Source organism: Rattus norvegicus, chromosome 7 (assembly GCF_036323735.1).
Source record: "Rattus norvegicus strain BN/NHsdMcwi chromosome 7, GRCr8, whole genome shotgun sequence".
NCBI lineage: Eukaryota > Metazoa > Chordata > Mammalia > Rodentia > Muridae > Rattus > Rattus norvegicus.
The window spans coordinates 116,943,505-116,960,883 of record NC_086025.1 but is presented as its reverse complement, the minus strand read 5'-3'; the positions used below and the strand labels follow the sequence as shown (position 1 = coordinate 116,960,883).

At 51.2% G+C, this 17,379-nt stretch overlaps 1 protein-coding gene across 7 annotated transcripts in view; it reads left to right on the top strand.

Annotated features, from left to right (window-relative positions):
- The window catches only part of Efcab6 (EF-hand calcium binding domain 6), a 186,977-nt gene that overhangs the window by 125,115 nt on the left and 44,483 nt on the right, over positions 1 to 17,379 (top strand). For 6 of the 7 annotated variants that reach the window (XM_039080311.2, XM_063263623.1, XM_039080309.2 and 3 more), the window contains 5 exons: positions 2,379 to 2,496; positions 4,965 to 5,098; positions 8,082 to 8,314; positions 10,642 to 10,738; positions 14,758 to 14,876. In XM_039080311.2, coding sequence (XP_038936239.1) covers positions 2,379 to 2,496; positions 4,965 to 5,098; positions 8,082 to 8,314; positions 10,642 to 10,738; positions 14,758 to 14,876 — 701 coding nt within the window. Of the gene's footprint in view, positions 1 to 2,378; positions 2,497 to 4,964; positions 5,099 to 8,081; positions 8,315 to 9,354; positions 9,527 to 10,641; positions 10,739 to 14,757; positions 14,877 to 17,379 lie in introns of those variants that run through there. The other variant, XM_006242144.5, reaches the window with a different exon arrangement.

Genomic DNA, 17,379 nt, shown 5'->3' with positions numbered 1-17,379 from the left:
TTTTCCTCAGTAATGCCACTACCCCTGCACCTCCTGGTCCTGCAATCAGCACACTGTGGCCTGTTCACACACCCAGATACACATGCGCACATGCGCTTGTGCACACACACATACAGGCACTTGTGTATACATGCATACACACACAAAGACCACACACACACACACACACACACACACACACACACCAGCCGGCCAGGAAGGGTGTATTACCATCTTCTCACTGTTCATCCCTGTATCCTCATCTTGCACTCCAGAAAGGACATGTGACAACACAAATAAATGGTGACTTCTGTGCACGGAGCCAAGTCTAGTCTGTTCAAGGGGTTCAAAGTCTGCAGGCCAGTGGGGAGGCAGAGGCTTAAGGCTCCACACTATGTCCAGGTGAAGGGTGGGAGGAGAAACTGCTTTCTGAAGCCTCCAGAGAAGGTGCAGACACATGAAGCCAGGCCTGTTCACAGCCCCTTGGCTTCCTGCACTTTCCCAACTGGTGGGGTCACAAGATATTTGCCAAGACTCCAGTTAGCTTCCTCCCATGTGGCCAGTTGGGGTTTGTGTGAGTCCCAGGGTTCCACAGCAGGCAGCTTCCTCTTTCACTGTGTGAGTACAGTCTACTTCTAGTGCCCCATTCTTTCTCCAGCCTGGCTTCTTTACTCCAGTGGTATGAGGTGGTTCGTGATGAGAGCCAGGCCAGGTGGCCAGGGTAAGTCAGAAGCATTTGTTTTCAGGTCTTTGTACAGGACTCTGGGAGATCCTTTCTCTGAGCCTCTGATGGGATGAAATGAAGGGCACTGAGTGCCTCAGAGAGCTCGCACAGTGCAGGGCACCCAGTCAGAGAGTAGCGTCTCAGTGAGGGTGATGGAATGGGGCCCAGCCCTGCCTTATGTCCCCAGATTGGCCTCCACTGGCTTTGTGCAACACCAGAATTATCCAACTGTGTCAACTCATGTCCACGTCTCCTCTGTGCTATGTGATCCTGAGAAAAGGAGACCAGTGCCAAGCTTCAGGGATACTGATGTTCACAGCCAAGGCTCCATCTGAGTTAAGGGAACAATAGAGTAGGCTTGCTGGGCCATATAGGGACTTCAGATGACGTCTATGTTTCACCGAGCCTGGGTATGGCAAGCTAGTGTCTTTGAGAGTACCTGCCTCCTCCTGAGGTCCCATGCCAGCTGCTCCCAAGAGTGAGGCACACGGGAACACAGCTGGCTATTGCTGATGTCTGTGCTGTGGCATCTGGCCTGGGAACTCTTTCTCTGTACTGACCAATGTGGGGCACCATAAAGAGGACAGCACAGATTGTATCGTCCAGCTGTCCTTCCTGGGAGTGTCATCGACTCCTCTGTGGCTCCATGGGCCCTCCTGGTAGTGAGTTTCAATAAAGCCGGTCTAGTCACACATCCACCGTCCCAGTGTGGCCAGACTGCAGACAAAACACCCCTCCCTACAACCTTGAGCATTGAGCCTCCCACAAGCTTTCAGCAAACCTTCTACCTCTGTCATCCTGCTAGACACATAGCCCCGTTCTGAACCTGTAGTCCGCAGCCTTCATTGAATGGGTCTCCGTCCTCACTCAGAGTGTGAACACCGGGTAAACAGCAAGGTGAAACAGTCTTCTTTCCCCTGCACTGATCCTCCTCTCTGTGCCAGGCTCCCTCCAGGCAGACAGCTCCTGGATTGCCCATGACCACCACTGAGCCAAAGCCATCTGCCCACAGCAGCTTGACTATTCAGAGTCTTCTAGGAAGGTGGCTGTGGGACAGTTCTGTCCCAGTGCTTGTCACAGAGGGACACGTATATGCTCCTTTGTTTCCCCACTTCACACCATATACACAAACCGAACAGGAGTGTGTGTCAGTGCCGGAGCGAAGGATCCAGAGACCACCTTCAGCCAGTGGACTCGCACAAGGAGAGGCCAAATGGTACTTGTTGCTGCCCTCCCCTCAGACAGCCTCACGGCTTTCCTCTGTGGCTCACGATGAAGCTGGGGGACAACCTTACTTTCCCCTCTGGAAGACTGCCTTCATCGTGCCTCTGACCTGGGAAAATGTGTGAGGAAAAAACTAGCTTATGGGCCATAGAAGCCGCTTGAGAGGCGAGAGAGCTGGGCACCTTGGCTGGCAGGGCCTTGACGAAGAGCTGCTGAGCCGGCTGTGTCTAAGTGTCATACTGCCTGAGCCCTTTGTTTACTCACAAGCCCCAGAAACAACCCCGAGCCTCCATCTAGGGACACAGAGGGCTGGCCCCACCCATCTAGGGACACAGAGGGCGGGGTTGGGGAGGCAGACAAGTAATAATGGCTGCCGGAGCCTGCAGAGGAGCAGTGGCTTATGGGACAGCCACCCTGATGCCTCTCTCCCTCTTGCCCTCCTCCCTGCTAGGTCCTGGAGAGAAGTGGAATGCCTATGAATGACTGCCAATATGCAATGCTAGCTTCCAAGTTAGGCTTCAAGAACGAAGACGGCATGAGCTACCAGGACTTTACCATGGGATTTGAAGGTAGCTAGCCAGCAGATGCTGGCGTATCTTGCCCACGATGGGGCCTGATGTCACCACAGGTCTTTCCTGGCAGTGCCGCCAGTTTCCTCATTTGACGACAGTCCCTGGCGGAGAGGTGGAAGCCATCTTTGCCTAATCTTATCCATGTTTCAGTCCTTTCACCAAGTTGAGCAGAACTTGGTGAGCGGACTACGGACTCAGAGTAGAGGATCCCCAGAGTGCTTCCTCAGACCCACCTCACAGCCTTTAAGACTTTCCTCCATAAAAGATGGCTATCTGAGGACTGGGGATATGCGTGTTTCAGGAGTTCTTGCCTGGCATGCACAAGGTTGTGGGATCTCTCTCTCTCTCTCTCTCTCTCTCTCTCTCTCTCTCTCTCTCTCTCTCTCTCTCTCGATGCTTGTCTGTAATTAGCAATGTGGCTTGCAGGCTACCATTGTTCCTTTCTCTTCCCAGGTGGGGATGTAGACAGTCTAGATTCAGGGATGAACCCAAGGCCACTGAGGCTGGTCATATTTATACCTATCCCTAATGGTCCTTAAAAAGTTAGTGTCACGAGGTAGGCAGAGCTGAATCACCTCCTTGGCCACCCGTGCTTCTGCTCGTCAGTCTCTCATGAGAGCCAACAGCTGGGCCTCTGGCCCTTTCAAGATTCTAGGGCCATCCATCCCCTTCTCTCAGAGTCCAGCTCCTTAGCAAAGCTACCAAGTTCCTGTACAGAGGCACAGGGATATATTTCTTATTGCTGCAAGGCCTACAGGATGGCTGGACAGAGACTCTAGAAACCCGGGTCACATGTCCCTTCCCCTGTCACTGGCCTTGAGGGGTGACTTCATCGACCCTGCCCCAGGCAGCATCCCTGCTTACACAGTGAGAGACAGCCCTTCCCCTGTGTGAGAGGGAGGCCCTGGTCATCAGAGACAGCTTAGAATGCTGTCACTTCCTGTCTGTTTGACGCCCCTGAAGGAAATTGCAGGAAGAAGAGCTCTGAGGCATATCTGCTATGCAACTGCAGCTCTCTCTGGACACCTGCCTGAGGCCTGGTGGGACAATGTGTCCCATCCTCCTCTGCCTGCCCTGCTTCTCCCTGACCTGTCCCTACCACTATCAATAACCTGCTGTTGCTGCCCTCTTCTAGGCCCTACAGGGCCAGATGCTTCAGGAAAGGAAAGTCATGCTCCAGTGACCCTAGGGTGTGTGTTTGAGTGTGTGTGTGTGTGTGTGTGTATGTATAAGTTTATATGTGTGTACATATGTGTATATATGTGAGAATGTGTATGTTTGTGTTTATTGTGTGTATGTGTATGTATATGTGTATATGTTTGTTTGCGTGTGTATGTATGTAGACATGTGTGTCTGTGAGTATGTAGATATGTGTGTATTTGTATGTATAAATGTTGATATGTGTGTTTGTGACTGTGCATCTGTGTGTATATGTATATATGTGCTTATATGTATGCGGTTTTTTTATGTGTGTGTATGTGTTGCTCATTGTGGAGGGATTAACTCTGATGATCTGCTAAGCAGTAATCAGCCCCTACTTTGAGGTGGAGAAAGTAGAAGTCAGGGAGCCCTGACCCCACCCTGCCACCCCCAAAGACCCCACATGTTACTACTGCAGCCATGTCTCAGAATGTATCATCTGGTGAGCCAACCTTGTGAGCATGGCGTGAGTGAGGAAGCTATAAATGACCACCGGAGGTCCAGCTGTGCAATCCTGAGTGCTATCTGGGTGGCCAGGGAGCCCACGAACCCCATTTCTAGCACAGCATACACTTCCTTGCCACCAAAAGGGGGCATGAAACTCTAGCTCTTCGTGTAGTTGGAGGGATCTAACTCTGAGCCCCTCTCCTGAGTTCTCTATCATCGTTAAGGGATAGGTAAGGAGGCCTCTTTGCTAGGGGCAAAATGACGACTGCTAATGGGGCCAGCTTAGACTTTGGAGAGTCACTCATTCTTACTCCATCATTCAGAACACAAGCCCCATGTGCTTGCCATATGCCAGAGTCTCTGCTAAGGGCAGATCTGCCCTGACCAGAAGCCCCTCTAGTCCCAGGCTGTGAACTCTGGGATGTGCCCTGGCGGGGTGTTATCAGTGATGATGGAAGGATTGTGGTGAGGAAAGTCTGCTGAGTTAATGAGTAAGGACAAGGGAGAGGCCTTCGGAATCAGGAGGTGAACTAGGAAGGACAGAAGCCTGGGACAGATGTACATGCCAAGGGTACCAAGTGCCATGTGTCCCCATGTTGTGGGAACCAAGCTCTCTTTGAGATAAGAGCCTTCCTAAGATGTGTTGGGAGGTGAGGGAGGCAGATCCTTAGAGAACAGTGCTATGGTGCAACCATGGGATGCTAGGCCGTGTGGGGTCTCTCTCTACCAGGCTTCAGAAGGGAAGGAGCAGGTACTGAGGTTGTCGCAGAGGTGTGGCTGCAGAGCTCACAGAAGTTTCCCACTTGTTATCCTTTTAGACTCTATGCTGAGTGGACTGGAAACAGTTCCACTGCAGTCACGCCCAACCTCTAAAATGAATTTGGATGAGCACTTCGTATCCGCTGAGGAATGCCTGAGAATTTTCCCCAAGAAACTGAAGGACTCGTTCCGGGTAACGTGGTTCTCTACATCGTAGCTTCTCTAAGGCTCCACCCTGCTCCCCACCCTACAGCTCACACATGCATGAGTTCTGGTACCCAGTCAGGCCTGGTAGCTACAGGGGAAACACAGAGACAGGGAGCCGAACTCTGAGAGCCCAATCAACACTGATGGTAGAAACAAAGAAACCCCTCTTAGGGAGCATGGCCACCCATGGGACAGTGGACTTGGAATCCTGCACAGGCTCACTGGCCCTTGTGCGCCGAACAAAGTATGCATGCCCGCTGCCAGCCAGAGTCTGCAGTAAATGCTGGGGCGCCCTGCCTAGAGTCTACTCTTGTCCAAGACACAGACAGCGAGTGGCAACTCATAGACACTGTGGCTACCTTCTGAGGAGATCTTGGTAGAGCACCGTGGGACAAAAGAGGCAGGGCCCTTTAAGGTGTGCTACTCCAGAGGATGAAGGGCTCCTGTTCCAGGTCTGAAGGCCAAGTCAAATGGTGGTAGGAAAGGAAGGAGAAGGCAGTCAGGAGCTCAAGCTGGTCAGGAACCAACAGGGCTCTCTAAGGGAAGACAAACAGCAGAACAGAAACATGGACTGCCTGCACATGAGACCTTCAGTGGACAAGGTTGATCAATGGTCCCAAACTCCATGGTAACAAGTAGGAAGGGTTTAGAGAAGAAGGAAGATGAGCTTAATAATTTGCCTGTGTGGGGTGAGAGCACTCGACTTTGTGGGAAGATTGGGCCCCTCCTAACTGGGCAGGAGTAGGTAGGTGAGCAGACCACTGGGAGGCAGCAGACAGGCAGGGAAGAAGCCAGGAAAACCAGAGAGCCTGTGGTGACCTGAGGATATGCCCTAGTAGGAGCCTCATCCAGGTCCTCTGTGGTCCCTATGGTCTTGACCTTCAGTCCGGTCACCTGACTGGCAAGGGCATGCACAGGAGCATGCCTCTGGCTGCATCTACAGACCCAGCCATTGCACCTGCACCCCGTCCTTTAAAACAGTGAGCAGAATGAAGCAGGACCGCAGGAGGATGGCATAAGCCACCCCTCTACACTCCGTTTTCCACCACGCGGTCTGAATCTGGTCTTGCAGGCACGCCGTCCATTCGAGGCCCCTCAGCCTCCTATTTACTCCGACTCTTTGTTCTGCCTCTGCTCTGGCGTGGCCCTCTTCTCACTCGAATTTCTGTTCCTCTCCTGGGCAACTTCTCCTCTCCTGTGGGATAGCTTTGGCCCTCCCAGCTCCCTGTCTTCTTTAAGCCCTCCACATGAGCCACGTGGATCCGCTGGCTCCCAGGGACTCAGCCTGCATGCGTTTGTACGTGGGTTGAGCCACAATTCCACCATCTTTCTCCACCCACCAACCACCCCCTGCCTGCTCCCCACGGTGATCAGTGCTTGCTTAGCTGATGAATCAGTGAGGGTTCTGGTCATGTGCCTGGGAGCACACATGTATATTTTCTTTACTCTCCACCTACCCTATCGAGTAGATATTGAGGAAACATGGTCAGAGATGGAGAGAGTCTTACCCAAAGCCCAATAGCTGTTGGCTGCAATAGCCAGAAACTCGAGTGTATCTGTTCATCACGGCCTCTGTGATGACACCCAGGATTGTCGTGTTGGGGAGGGGAACTTCTGAGACGGAAGCTTGTAAACTTGTGAGGCAAGTGGGTGAGGAGGGTAGGTTCCAGGCACAGGGAGAGAGTCTGATATGTGACATATCTGTGAGACACAAACAGGAGGACTTGGGACTCTTGAGTATGTGGTCTGAGCAACCATCTGCCAAGCCAAGAGACCTGAGAGGATTGAGCAAGAGGTTTGGCCTTTGACCCGCACAGTGGGTCAGCAGTATGAGAGGCTCAGAGCCAGAGTTAGAGGGAACCTGTGAACAGGTGAGTCTGCAGCCCTACTTAGCCCTGGCAGAGCCCCCTCCCCTCTACATGCAGTGACTCTGAGCAGAGCTGACATCGTTTAAACCATCCCCATGTTTTTTTCAGCACAGTGACTGCACATAGGAATGTCTGGTGACCGAATCAGTGAGGTATCTCAGCTAGAACTTTCCACGAAAACCCAAAGCACCTAATCAGACACTAACAAGAAACAGGCCCACTGGGGTTGGGGATTTAGCTCAGCGGTAGAGCGCTTGCCTAGCAAGCGCAAGGCTCTGGGTTCGGTCCCCAGCTCCAAAAAAGAAAAAAAAAAAAAAAGAAACAGGCCCACTCAGTGTTCTGAGCAACTCCTGATGGGGAGCTGTAGTCTGAAGGGATCGGTGTGGCATCTTCAAGACACCAGGAGACATCCTCAAGTTCCCAGGAGAGGGCAGTGTAAGGGCTCCTCAGAAACAGGATACTAGGACCATGTCAGCAGCTCTGCAAGTCAGGGGACAGTGCACATTGTGGCCACAGGCAGATGTTGGTCCACTCGCTGTCTGACTTTAGGCAGCAGACATAGTGACAGTCTTTTAGGATACTCACAGAACAAGCCAAAGGGCCACCAAAGTGTGGCCCATTATTTAGCAGTTTTATATCTGAAGAGGCAAAGGGTGTCACGGTCAGATGCCTGACCCAAAGTTACACTGATAGAGGGTGTGAACCTGTTTCTTTATATCCCGATCACGGGGCCTCTGGGCAGCACCATGAACAGAGCAAAGGGCTTCCTCTCGGCCTTCCAGACAGAGCCCTGACACAGGTGGCTCCTGGTTGTGAAACCTGACAGGGTTTGCTTATCTGAAAAGAGATGTGGCCAGACAGTCCAAACACTCCAGGGCAGGGAGAGTTTTGCCTTCTCCAGGAAGCCCCGCCCACTCTCCTCACTCCATGGGCAGGTACAGGACATGCAGGTGTCCCGAGCTGCCCTCGCTCCTTAAGCTTCCCACTTCCCTGAGTGGCATCTGGCCAGGACAGGAGCTCCCTCCGTGTCCCTGTACGGGGTGGCTGTGAGTGGTGTGTAAGTGGAAGAGAAGTGCATTGACGTGTGTGTTCTGCTCGTAGGACTCGTACGCCGCCTTCTTTAGAATAGACACAGACAGGGACGGCATCATCAGCATGCATGACCTTCACAGACTGCTGCAGTACCTGCTGATCAACATGATGGACTTCGAGTTTGAACGCTTCCTCAGCCTCATGGGCTTGAGACTTAGCGTCACACTAAACTTCCGAGAGTTTCAGAACCTGTGTGAGAAGAGACCCTGGAAGTCAGATGAGGCACCTCAAAGACTCATTAGGTAAGAAGGTGGTGCGGTCAGAGCCATCGGCGCATGCTGGCCCCTCCACCAGGAAGACCAGCAGTGCTGCTGCGGCCACGGTGGGACACAAAAAATGAGCCTGGAACCACCTTTTTTTCCCTTTCTTTTCTCTCCCTGCCTCCTTTTTCTGAGTTTAGAAAACACGTGCACACCACGTGGGAGGTAGAACAATCAGATAAGACACCCATGGTGTCCACGGGGATGTGACTTCATAGCTCACTGCCTACCAGGCCTTTTCTCATTCATATAAATGCATGCACTCCTCCATTTCTCTGCATGGAATCAGAGGTGTGGCCTTCTGCTCAGCCTTTCAAGGCGGAAGCATTGGAAGCCTTTGGATAGACTCTGTTGTCTGAGGCCTTGAGATCAGAGTAGGGACACCGCCTAAGGGATACGTAGCATAGAAGCACCCACTGTCATCTGTAGAAAGCCGATGTGAGCAGAGTCACTGGTCTTTCCCTGACAGTACTATATCATTCTTTTTAAAGTGTGTATGTGTGTGTTCCTATGTGTGACATACGGGGGTGGGTGTGTATACCTGTGCGTGGAGGTCAGAGGTCAGCCTCAGGTCAGCCACAGTGGTGTTCCTCAGGAACCACCCGCCCTATCTTTGAGACATTGTCTCTCCCTGAGCTTTCGAGCATGCACCACCACGGCTAGCTTCCTACATGGGTGCCGAGGCTTCAACTTAGTCTCATCTCAAGGCTCTCCTCCTCTGACAGGCCCAGGTGGAGGGGCTACATCTGGCAGGACGGATAAGTGCATGTGCCTGGCATTTCTGATAGGATCCCACCTCGTCACAGGTGGTGTTATTTATTGGCCCAGATAAATTATTTACCAGTTTGTAGCTCCCTCTGTGTTGGCAGATGGAGGTTGTTTACTTGTGTAAACAAGATACAACCTCCTTCCATCTCGGCGCCTAAAGTACCCCAGGCCAGCGTGCTGCGTTAGATAGTAGAGACGCAGGGCAAGGCTGCCAAAAGCCTCCCGTCCTCAGCGCCTCACAGGGCTTCCGTCCTTACAAGTCAGTGGTGAAGACACCACAGGGTCCTGTCAGCCTTCCCAGGCCCCCATGGGGGTCACAGCCACAGAGGCCAGGGTGGCAGGGCAGCGGATCCTTTGCGACCCGTGAAGTTCCGTGATTCTGAGGAGTCCAGTAGGCAGTTGGAAAGAAATGTCGAAGAAACATGGGTGAGGCCAGACACTCATGGCATTGCTCTGAGGGTGGAGGGGGTGAAGCCAGGGATACCAGAAGCATTAAGTAGGAGAGTCATGAAGGAGTCATGCTGGGAACCAGATAGGGAGGTCTCAGGCCATGACGTAGGACCCAGAGGCAACCACTGACCTGTGGTCTCAACTGTTCCCAATTTCCTGATCCGTTTAGTGGGCAGAGCAGCCCAGGCATCCACCACTGTGCCCCAGGCAGGCCTGCGTAGGGACAGCAGCACCAGGCCTTTCTGAGGTATCTTGAGCACTCCTCATCTGTAAGTAATTGAGTGGAATCCTGATCCTCTTTGACTCCTTTAAGCCTAACTCTGGTAAGATTGCCATGGTAGTGGTTGGGTGTCGTGTCTCAGTGGTTAGACGCATGCCCTGCTCTTAGGGAGGCCCCAAGTTCAGGTCCCTGCACCTTTGTCAGGTAGTTCACAACCACATGCCACCCAGCCCCGCTGAGGACACCTGCACTCATGTGCACTCACCCCCACATAGGTACACATCACTAGACATAAGTAGAGTAAGTCTTGAAAGTTAGAAATTGCTGGGGCTGGGAGAAAGGACCTCTGCTTTCTTTTCTTTTCTTTTTTTTTTTTTTTTGTTTTTGTTTTTTTTTTTTTCCGGAGCTGGGGACCAAACCCAGGGCCTTGCACTTCCTAGGCAAGCGCTCTACCACTGAGCTAAATCCCCAACCCAGGACCTCTGCTTTCTAATACACCTCTGCTGTTCAACTGAATGTGGACTCGCAAAATCAGAGAATCAGAACTAAAATGTCCTATGGTTCCTCCCTAAGACACCCAATATCCTTTTATACATACCTTCTGCTTTTTCAAACCCCTGGGGAAGAAACAGGCCCTCTGGGCTATGTGTGCTGGGGCGGAAGGCACAATTTGTTCTTAAATCTGAAAATAAAGTTTCGGAAGATCCCGGGCGTGCAGCCGGGGAAATGAGACTGTGTTGTAAGAATTGAGTCCAGATGTGAAACCACAGACTTTAATGGCACCTTTGAAGCATCAGGGGTGGGGTGGGGGAGTTTGGGAGAGTCCTAACCCATCACTCCTAAGCACGGTTGTGCGTTCTTTTCTCTTCAGATGTAAACAGAAAGTTGCAGACTCTGAGCTAGCCTGTGAGCAGGCTCATCAATACCTCATCATGAAAGCCAAAACCAGATGGGCAGACCTGTCCAAGGTAAGGGAGGTGGGGGGAGCCCACTTCCGCTGTTAGTGACTGCTGGGCTGGCCCAGCTGCCAGAGCAGTGTGGAGAAGGGGAGACATCGCCATGCACCCTCAGTGTTGTACCTGCTGTTCTATACAACAGACTTTCCCCAACACTCTGAGTGCACCTGGCTTTGCCCTAACCAAAGCACCAGCACCGACTGCAGCTGTGGTGACGTTCATTGGATATTTCTGTCACTGCCAAGTAATAGAGATGGTATAACTGTAGAGTCCTAGAACATTCTACCTGTGCTTTCAACCACTGAGGAGAGTGGACTCAGTGAAGGAACTTTATGCTTGAAACAGGAGAGGTTATCAAAGGTGTTTAAAGACACAGTAAAGGACTGGTGAGGTGGCTCAGCAGGAAGAGGAGCTTGCGGCCAAGCCTGAAGACCTGAGTTCAATCCCTACACCCCATGTGGTGGAAGGGGAGAGAACCGATCCTTCCAAGTTGTTCTTTGACCTTCACTGTGCACTATGTAATGCAAACACGTGCACGAAGATGTGGAGGAGAGACGCTGCTCACGGCTCATGTGCCAGCCATTCTAGTATTCTGGAGGCCAACGTAGTAAAAGTGTTACAAGTTCGTAGGCAGACAGAACTACATAGCAAGTCCGTGTCTCAAAAACATAAGAAAACTAAGGTATGGTTGCTCACACTATCCTAGTTCTAGAGGGGTGGAGGTAGGATGATCAGGAGTTCGAGGTCAGCCTCAACTACAGAGTGAGTTTGAGACCATTCTGAGCTGTGTCATATACTGCAGAGAAAGGAGGGAAAGAGTAGCGAGAGATTTACAATTCTTTTTTCTTTTTTTTTTTTTTCGGAGCTGGGGACCGAACCCAGGGCCTTGCCCTTGCTAGGCAAGCACTCTACCACTGAGCTAAATCCCCAACCCCATTTCTTTATGGTTTTCAAATGTTTGAATTGTTTATTAATTTAAGATAGAGTGAGACTCTTTCCAAGGAATTAATCATTTTAATTCCATGTCCCTGAAGAGCACTGACCTGAAAACATCATTTAGATGTCTAATAAAAAAAATCTGTAAGTTTATAAAAAGACAGAGAGAGAGAGAGAGAGAGAGAGAGAGAGAGAGAGAGAGAGAGAGAGAAAACAAAGTCCCAAATACACACCATTAAATTCTTCTGAAGTAAGTTCTACTCTGAATCACTGGTGAGAAGGTGAGAAGACTGTGTGGAACTTGGGGCCTGACCTGAGCTCGGGCTTGGAGAAGAGTTAAAGTTTAAAGGGGAAATCAGGGCAAGAGTCAACAATGGTTTGACACAACAGCCAATGGGCATCGTAGGAGCTGTTTCCACATTTCGACAAGACGACAGGAAGTGCCTTTCCAAGACACATGCCACCATGAGCAATCTCATAAATTGTGATGTCATGGATAGCCAATCTGACAATGACAGGGACAGCTAAGCCTCAGGACAGCAGGATGGGATGGACAAAGTTTCTCCTGAATCTGGGATGTGGGTTCACCAAGGACACCGTGACCTTCCCCAGAAAGGAAGGTCACTGTCTCAGTTAGGGCTTCAATGCTGTGAACAGACACTATGACCAAGGCAGTTCTTGTAAGGACAGCATTTAGTTGGCGCTGGCTTATAGGTTCAGAGGTTCAGTCCGGTATCATCAAGGTGGGAGCACAGCAGCAGCATCCAAGCAGGCATGGTGTGGGAGGAGCTGAGAGTTCCACATCTTCATGGAAGGCCTCGAAATGAAGACGGGCAGTTATGGCTAGGGTATTAAAGTCCACACTCACAGTGACACACTCCAACATCTCCTAATAGTGCCACTCCCTGGCCCAAGCACATACAAAGCATCATGGTCACAATTGCAAGCTGCAGTGCCCGCCCTCTCTGTCTTTAAGGGTGACCTTGCTGTGTCTGGCTTCCTCATTTGCTCTCCCCATGGGCTCTCTCTTGGCTCCTGCCTAATGCAAAGTTCTGTTGGATTCCCTCAAGCCTGGGCCGGCTTCTCCTCCACACAGTGCCCTCAACAAGTGTGCTGCGGCCCACCGAGGCAGGGCTGCACCCTCCCTTCCTTTCCCTCCTCCTCACTGCTCTCTTCTCTCCAAGGTGACATGCTAGACCCTTTCCACCTTCCTCCACACTACTCTGACCTGGAGTTAAGCCATTTCTGTCTGCTATGGCCATTCTGCTCTTAGTGGGCAGCTCCTGGATCCTCACGGCCAGATACAATTGCCAGCTCTGGGGCTGCGTAGTCAAGGAAGCTCCATCCTGATCCTAGTCGACTGCGTATGACGTCATCAGCGAGGGTCGGGGTTTGTCCATGTGCTTCTGCAGCTGATCACTGTTTCCTTCTCCGTCTGTGTGATGACGGACCACGCTGGAGGAGTTTCCCAGCACTGAGCATGCTTTGAGTGGTGAATCCCACCTGGCCAAGGTTTCCAGTTTGTATCCACAGTTGGTTCAGTTGGCTGGCACACACTTGCCCTCAGGCGTGCCCAGCACCTTGTCCAGCACCATCCGAATGCTTGGCTCACAGCGTTGGGGAAGTAGGAAGGGTTCTTGTGGCTTCTGTCTTCCTGGCACATTAGGCTTTCTGTGCATACCTGTCTGCCCTGAGAAGCTGCACCTGAGTGCCCCAAGCAATAGGCAGTGGCTTGCCCTGGCCTCGCTCCTATCACAGCCTGCACGGGTTCATTTTGCTCATCTGCTAACAGGGTAGTGGGACAGTGCAATGCCTCCCGAGATTCCTGTACGCCAGGCCCAAACTAGCCGAGAGCTTGGTTATGTTTCAGCCGTGACTCTGCTGGAGCAGGGGTTGTAGAATCCAAACATGTGATTGAGAGAGATTTAAAGGGGTCAGCCTGCATCCGGATGGAGGAGAATACTCTCTTAGGTTGGCTGGCAGCACACTCATGTGCAGACCAGATAGACGTCGTTTTGTTGGTATGTCCCTTCTCCGCTCTCCCCTGCAGCAGCGTGCATTCGAGTTTGTCATTCCCGCAGGTGTGGGATTCAGTTCCAGCTCACACTCCGTTGGTGATTAAGGAGACCATACATCTTTCCATTTGGCTTTTTCTTATTCGGGCTGCCTGTGAAATGCTTGCTGGGGTCCTTTTTTCTTTTGCTCTCCTACCTTGATCTCAGTGAAGACCTTCTCCTGTTCTCCTCAGGGAATCAGTTCCAACCTTCACTTTGAGATGAGGACCAGGCATGCGGTGTGCCCTGGGCCATGCCTACCTTCAGCTCCTCTGCAGGGTGACCAGGTGTCCCTGCTCCACCTTTACCTCCCCACAGCTCCATCCCCACCCTCCACCCCTCCCACAGAGTCTGTGAACACCTCATCTCACCAATGATCAGTTTGTCCTGGTCCCGGTTACACCGTTCTAGTTGCTGTAACTTATGAATGCACCTTCATAAATCTTGTTGTGCTTAAGATCAAATGCAGGTCCTAGTACACTATAGGCAGATATTCCCTTGCTGGGCTGCCCCTCCCGCCTTTATGAATACATCTTGGCCAGCTAGTTCCATTGCCAAGTTCCATTAAAAATATTAAATGTTGGGGGGGGGCAGTAACACATTTGATACCTGCTTAACAGGTATGGTGGCATACGTCTTTAAATCTGGCACTCAGAGGCAGAGAAAGGTAAATATCTGGGAGTTTCAGAACAGTCTGGCCTAGACCTGCCTGGGCTGCATAGTGAGACCCTGTCTACAAACAAACAAACAAGCATGACGACCCGAGTTTGACCCTAGGACCCACATTTTAGAAAGCCAGGCATGGTGGTCCATGTCTGTGACCTCAGTGCTGGGGGATGTGAGGATGGAATGACCCCTGGGGTTTGCAGTCCTCCCTGGGGCTGGCTCAGTGAACCCCATATCTCAGTCTCAAAAGCATAAGGGCAAGCAGCACCCTGGCACAGCACCGCTCACATGTCCACATAGACAAGTGTTGAGTGTCCCAGAAGCTGCGGAGGGTCTCTGGGTCTGCACATCACTGAGTGCCACCTTCTGTTGTAGAATTTCATAGAAACTGACAATGAGGGCAACGGCATCCTCCGGCGAAGGGACATTAAGAACTCACTGTACGGCTTTGACATCCCCCTCACCCCGAGAGAATTTGAGAAGCTTTGGCAAAAGTAAGTGTGCCCGTAACGGGGCTGTTCTTGTGTGTCTGGCCAATTCAGTGCAGCTCCTCACCAGGGTCTCGGGGGAAGTGGGGCTGCAGATGGGTTTCTTCGGTTGCATCTGATCCTGGTCCTCCTCCCTCCTTCCTGGTAGAGAGCAGCTGTGGGTGGACAGGCTGGCCCTCAGGCCTCTGAAGAATTGGGTCTCCCCCAGCAGCAGTACCAAGTGGAGAGGTTTGCAGAGGTCATAGTTCAGGCTCCTGCTTTCTCTGCAGCAGATCTCAGGGGTCTCCTCCAGAGATGGCAAAGGCAAAGCAAAGGCAGTCTGCCCATGCCTAGACGTGGCAGGCGGCGCTGCCAAGTGGTTTACTGAGGAAATGAGCCACACCATGACAACTTGGAGCAGTTTCCCAGGGCGCTCTTAAACAGAACAGGATCTGATGTAAGGCCATTTTCAAGTGCATTTTAGACTGAGCTAATTTGAACCAGGCCCCATTATGATATCTCCCTGTGTCAACGCCTAAGTTTCCAGTTGCTAGCAGTGTGGTGAGCTCTAAGCTAATAACGCAGTGAGCTGTAAGCTAACAGAGCTGTGAGCTAACAGAGCAGTGAGCCCTGTGCTAACAGTGCAGTGAGCTATAAGCTCTGGGTTCCGGTTCTGTCTTTGAATGACCTCTTTCTCCAGCACGTGCTGATCAGCCCTCAGGTCCCCAGGAGGTGTGCCCCTGCACTGCATGCACACTGAGGGTCATGGTCACTGAGTGACACATCCCACTTTCAGTCTTTTACCTGCCTCCACGCAATGCTTCCAACATCGAAAATCAAAGAGAAGAGCTGAAAGCCTGAAGGGGACCAGGAGCCAAGGAGGAACTGAGGAAGGAAGGCTACACAGCCCGAAACTCAACCCCACACCCTAGGGTCAGGGTCCAGAGGAAATGAGGGTACCCTTTACAGCTCAGAAAGCTGCCTCCACCCCAACAAGAGCCGTATCTGGGTGCTGCCCCAGAAGCTGCTAAAGTTCCAGCTGGCGCTGAGCACGAGCTGCCACCACCACTGTCCCAGCAGGACTCTTGCACTCACCTGCCTCCACTGGTCTGGATCTCCTTGGAACAGCAGAGTGGGACAGAGGAGTCCTGCAGAAGGATGAGCAGGGAGAGCCATGGGGAGGGTGTCATTTTCCAGGACAGCAGCTGCTAGAACCAGGAGTGGTTGTGGTTTGAATAGGTAAGCCCATCATAGACTCGAGTGTTTGAATGCTTGGCCCTTATGGAGTGGCACTATTAGGAGGTGTGGCCTTGTTGGAGGAAGGATGTCATTGTGGAGATGGACTTTGCGGTCTCATAGCGCTCAAGCTCTACCCAGTGTGGAATCCAGTCTCCTCCTGGCTGCCCGAGGATCAAGATGTAGAACAATTCTTAGCTCCTTCTCCAGCACCATGTCTGCCTGGATGCTGTCATGCTTCCCGCCATAACAATACTAGACTGAACCTCTAAGACTGTAAGTCAGCACCAATTAAGTGTTGTCCTTTCTAAGAGTTGCTTTGGTCACGGTGTTTGTTCAGAGCAGTTGAACCCTAACTAAGACAGAGTTGGTAGCAGGGACTGGGGTATTGCTGTGACAGACTGATTGTGCTGTTATTGGAGGAATGTGGATTTGGGGACTTCGGATTAGTAAATCATGCTTTAATTGGTGTCTCATGGGCCATACTAGTAGGAACGTGGAAGACAGTGTTGTTGAGGGTGATTTGAACTGTGGGGAACTGGCTCGAGAGGTTTCAGAGGAAAAGAATTTTAATATTCTGCCTAGAGATAGTTTTTTATGATATTTTGGTAAAGAATATGGCTGCTTTTTGCTCTTGTTGGAAGAGTCTGCCTAAGGCTAAGGTGAAGAGATTTAGATTAATTTCATTGGCAAAGGAAATCTCAGAACAGCTTAGTATAGACTCCATCGTGTGGTTCCTAGGACCTTATGAAGAGCATTTTGATGAAACTTCGCAAGCAAAGGAAAAGTTCAAAATGTACAGTTCAAGGGACAAAGGGGCACCAGGAAGTGGAATGGAGCTAAATCCGTTCATGGAGACAAACAGATTAAAGATATTAAATGAAATTTAAGGGAACAATGACCTCAGGGCAAGATCCCACCCAGACAAACTTTCATTTTATAAAAAGGATGTTCCCGTAGAGCGCTTGCCTAGGAAGCGCAAGGCCCTGGGTTCGGTCCCCAGCTCCGGAAAAAAAAAAGAACCAAAAAAAAAAAAAAAAAAAAAAAGAAAGGATGTTCCCCTAGGGACATTGCCACCTATTCTAAATAGGTGTATTGTGATGCCCATTCTAGATTGTCAACTCGATTGCATCTGGAATGAACTATAATACAGAAATGGAGGGCACACCCATGATCTGGATCTTGAGGCTGGAAGACATGGGCCTTTGATCCTGATCTTGAGGTGGGATGACACATCTTTTGATCCAGATTGACACATGCCTTTTATCCTAGCACTCAGGAGACATGGGCATGC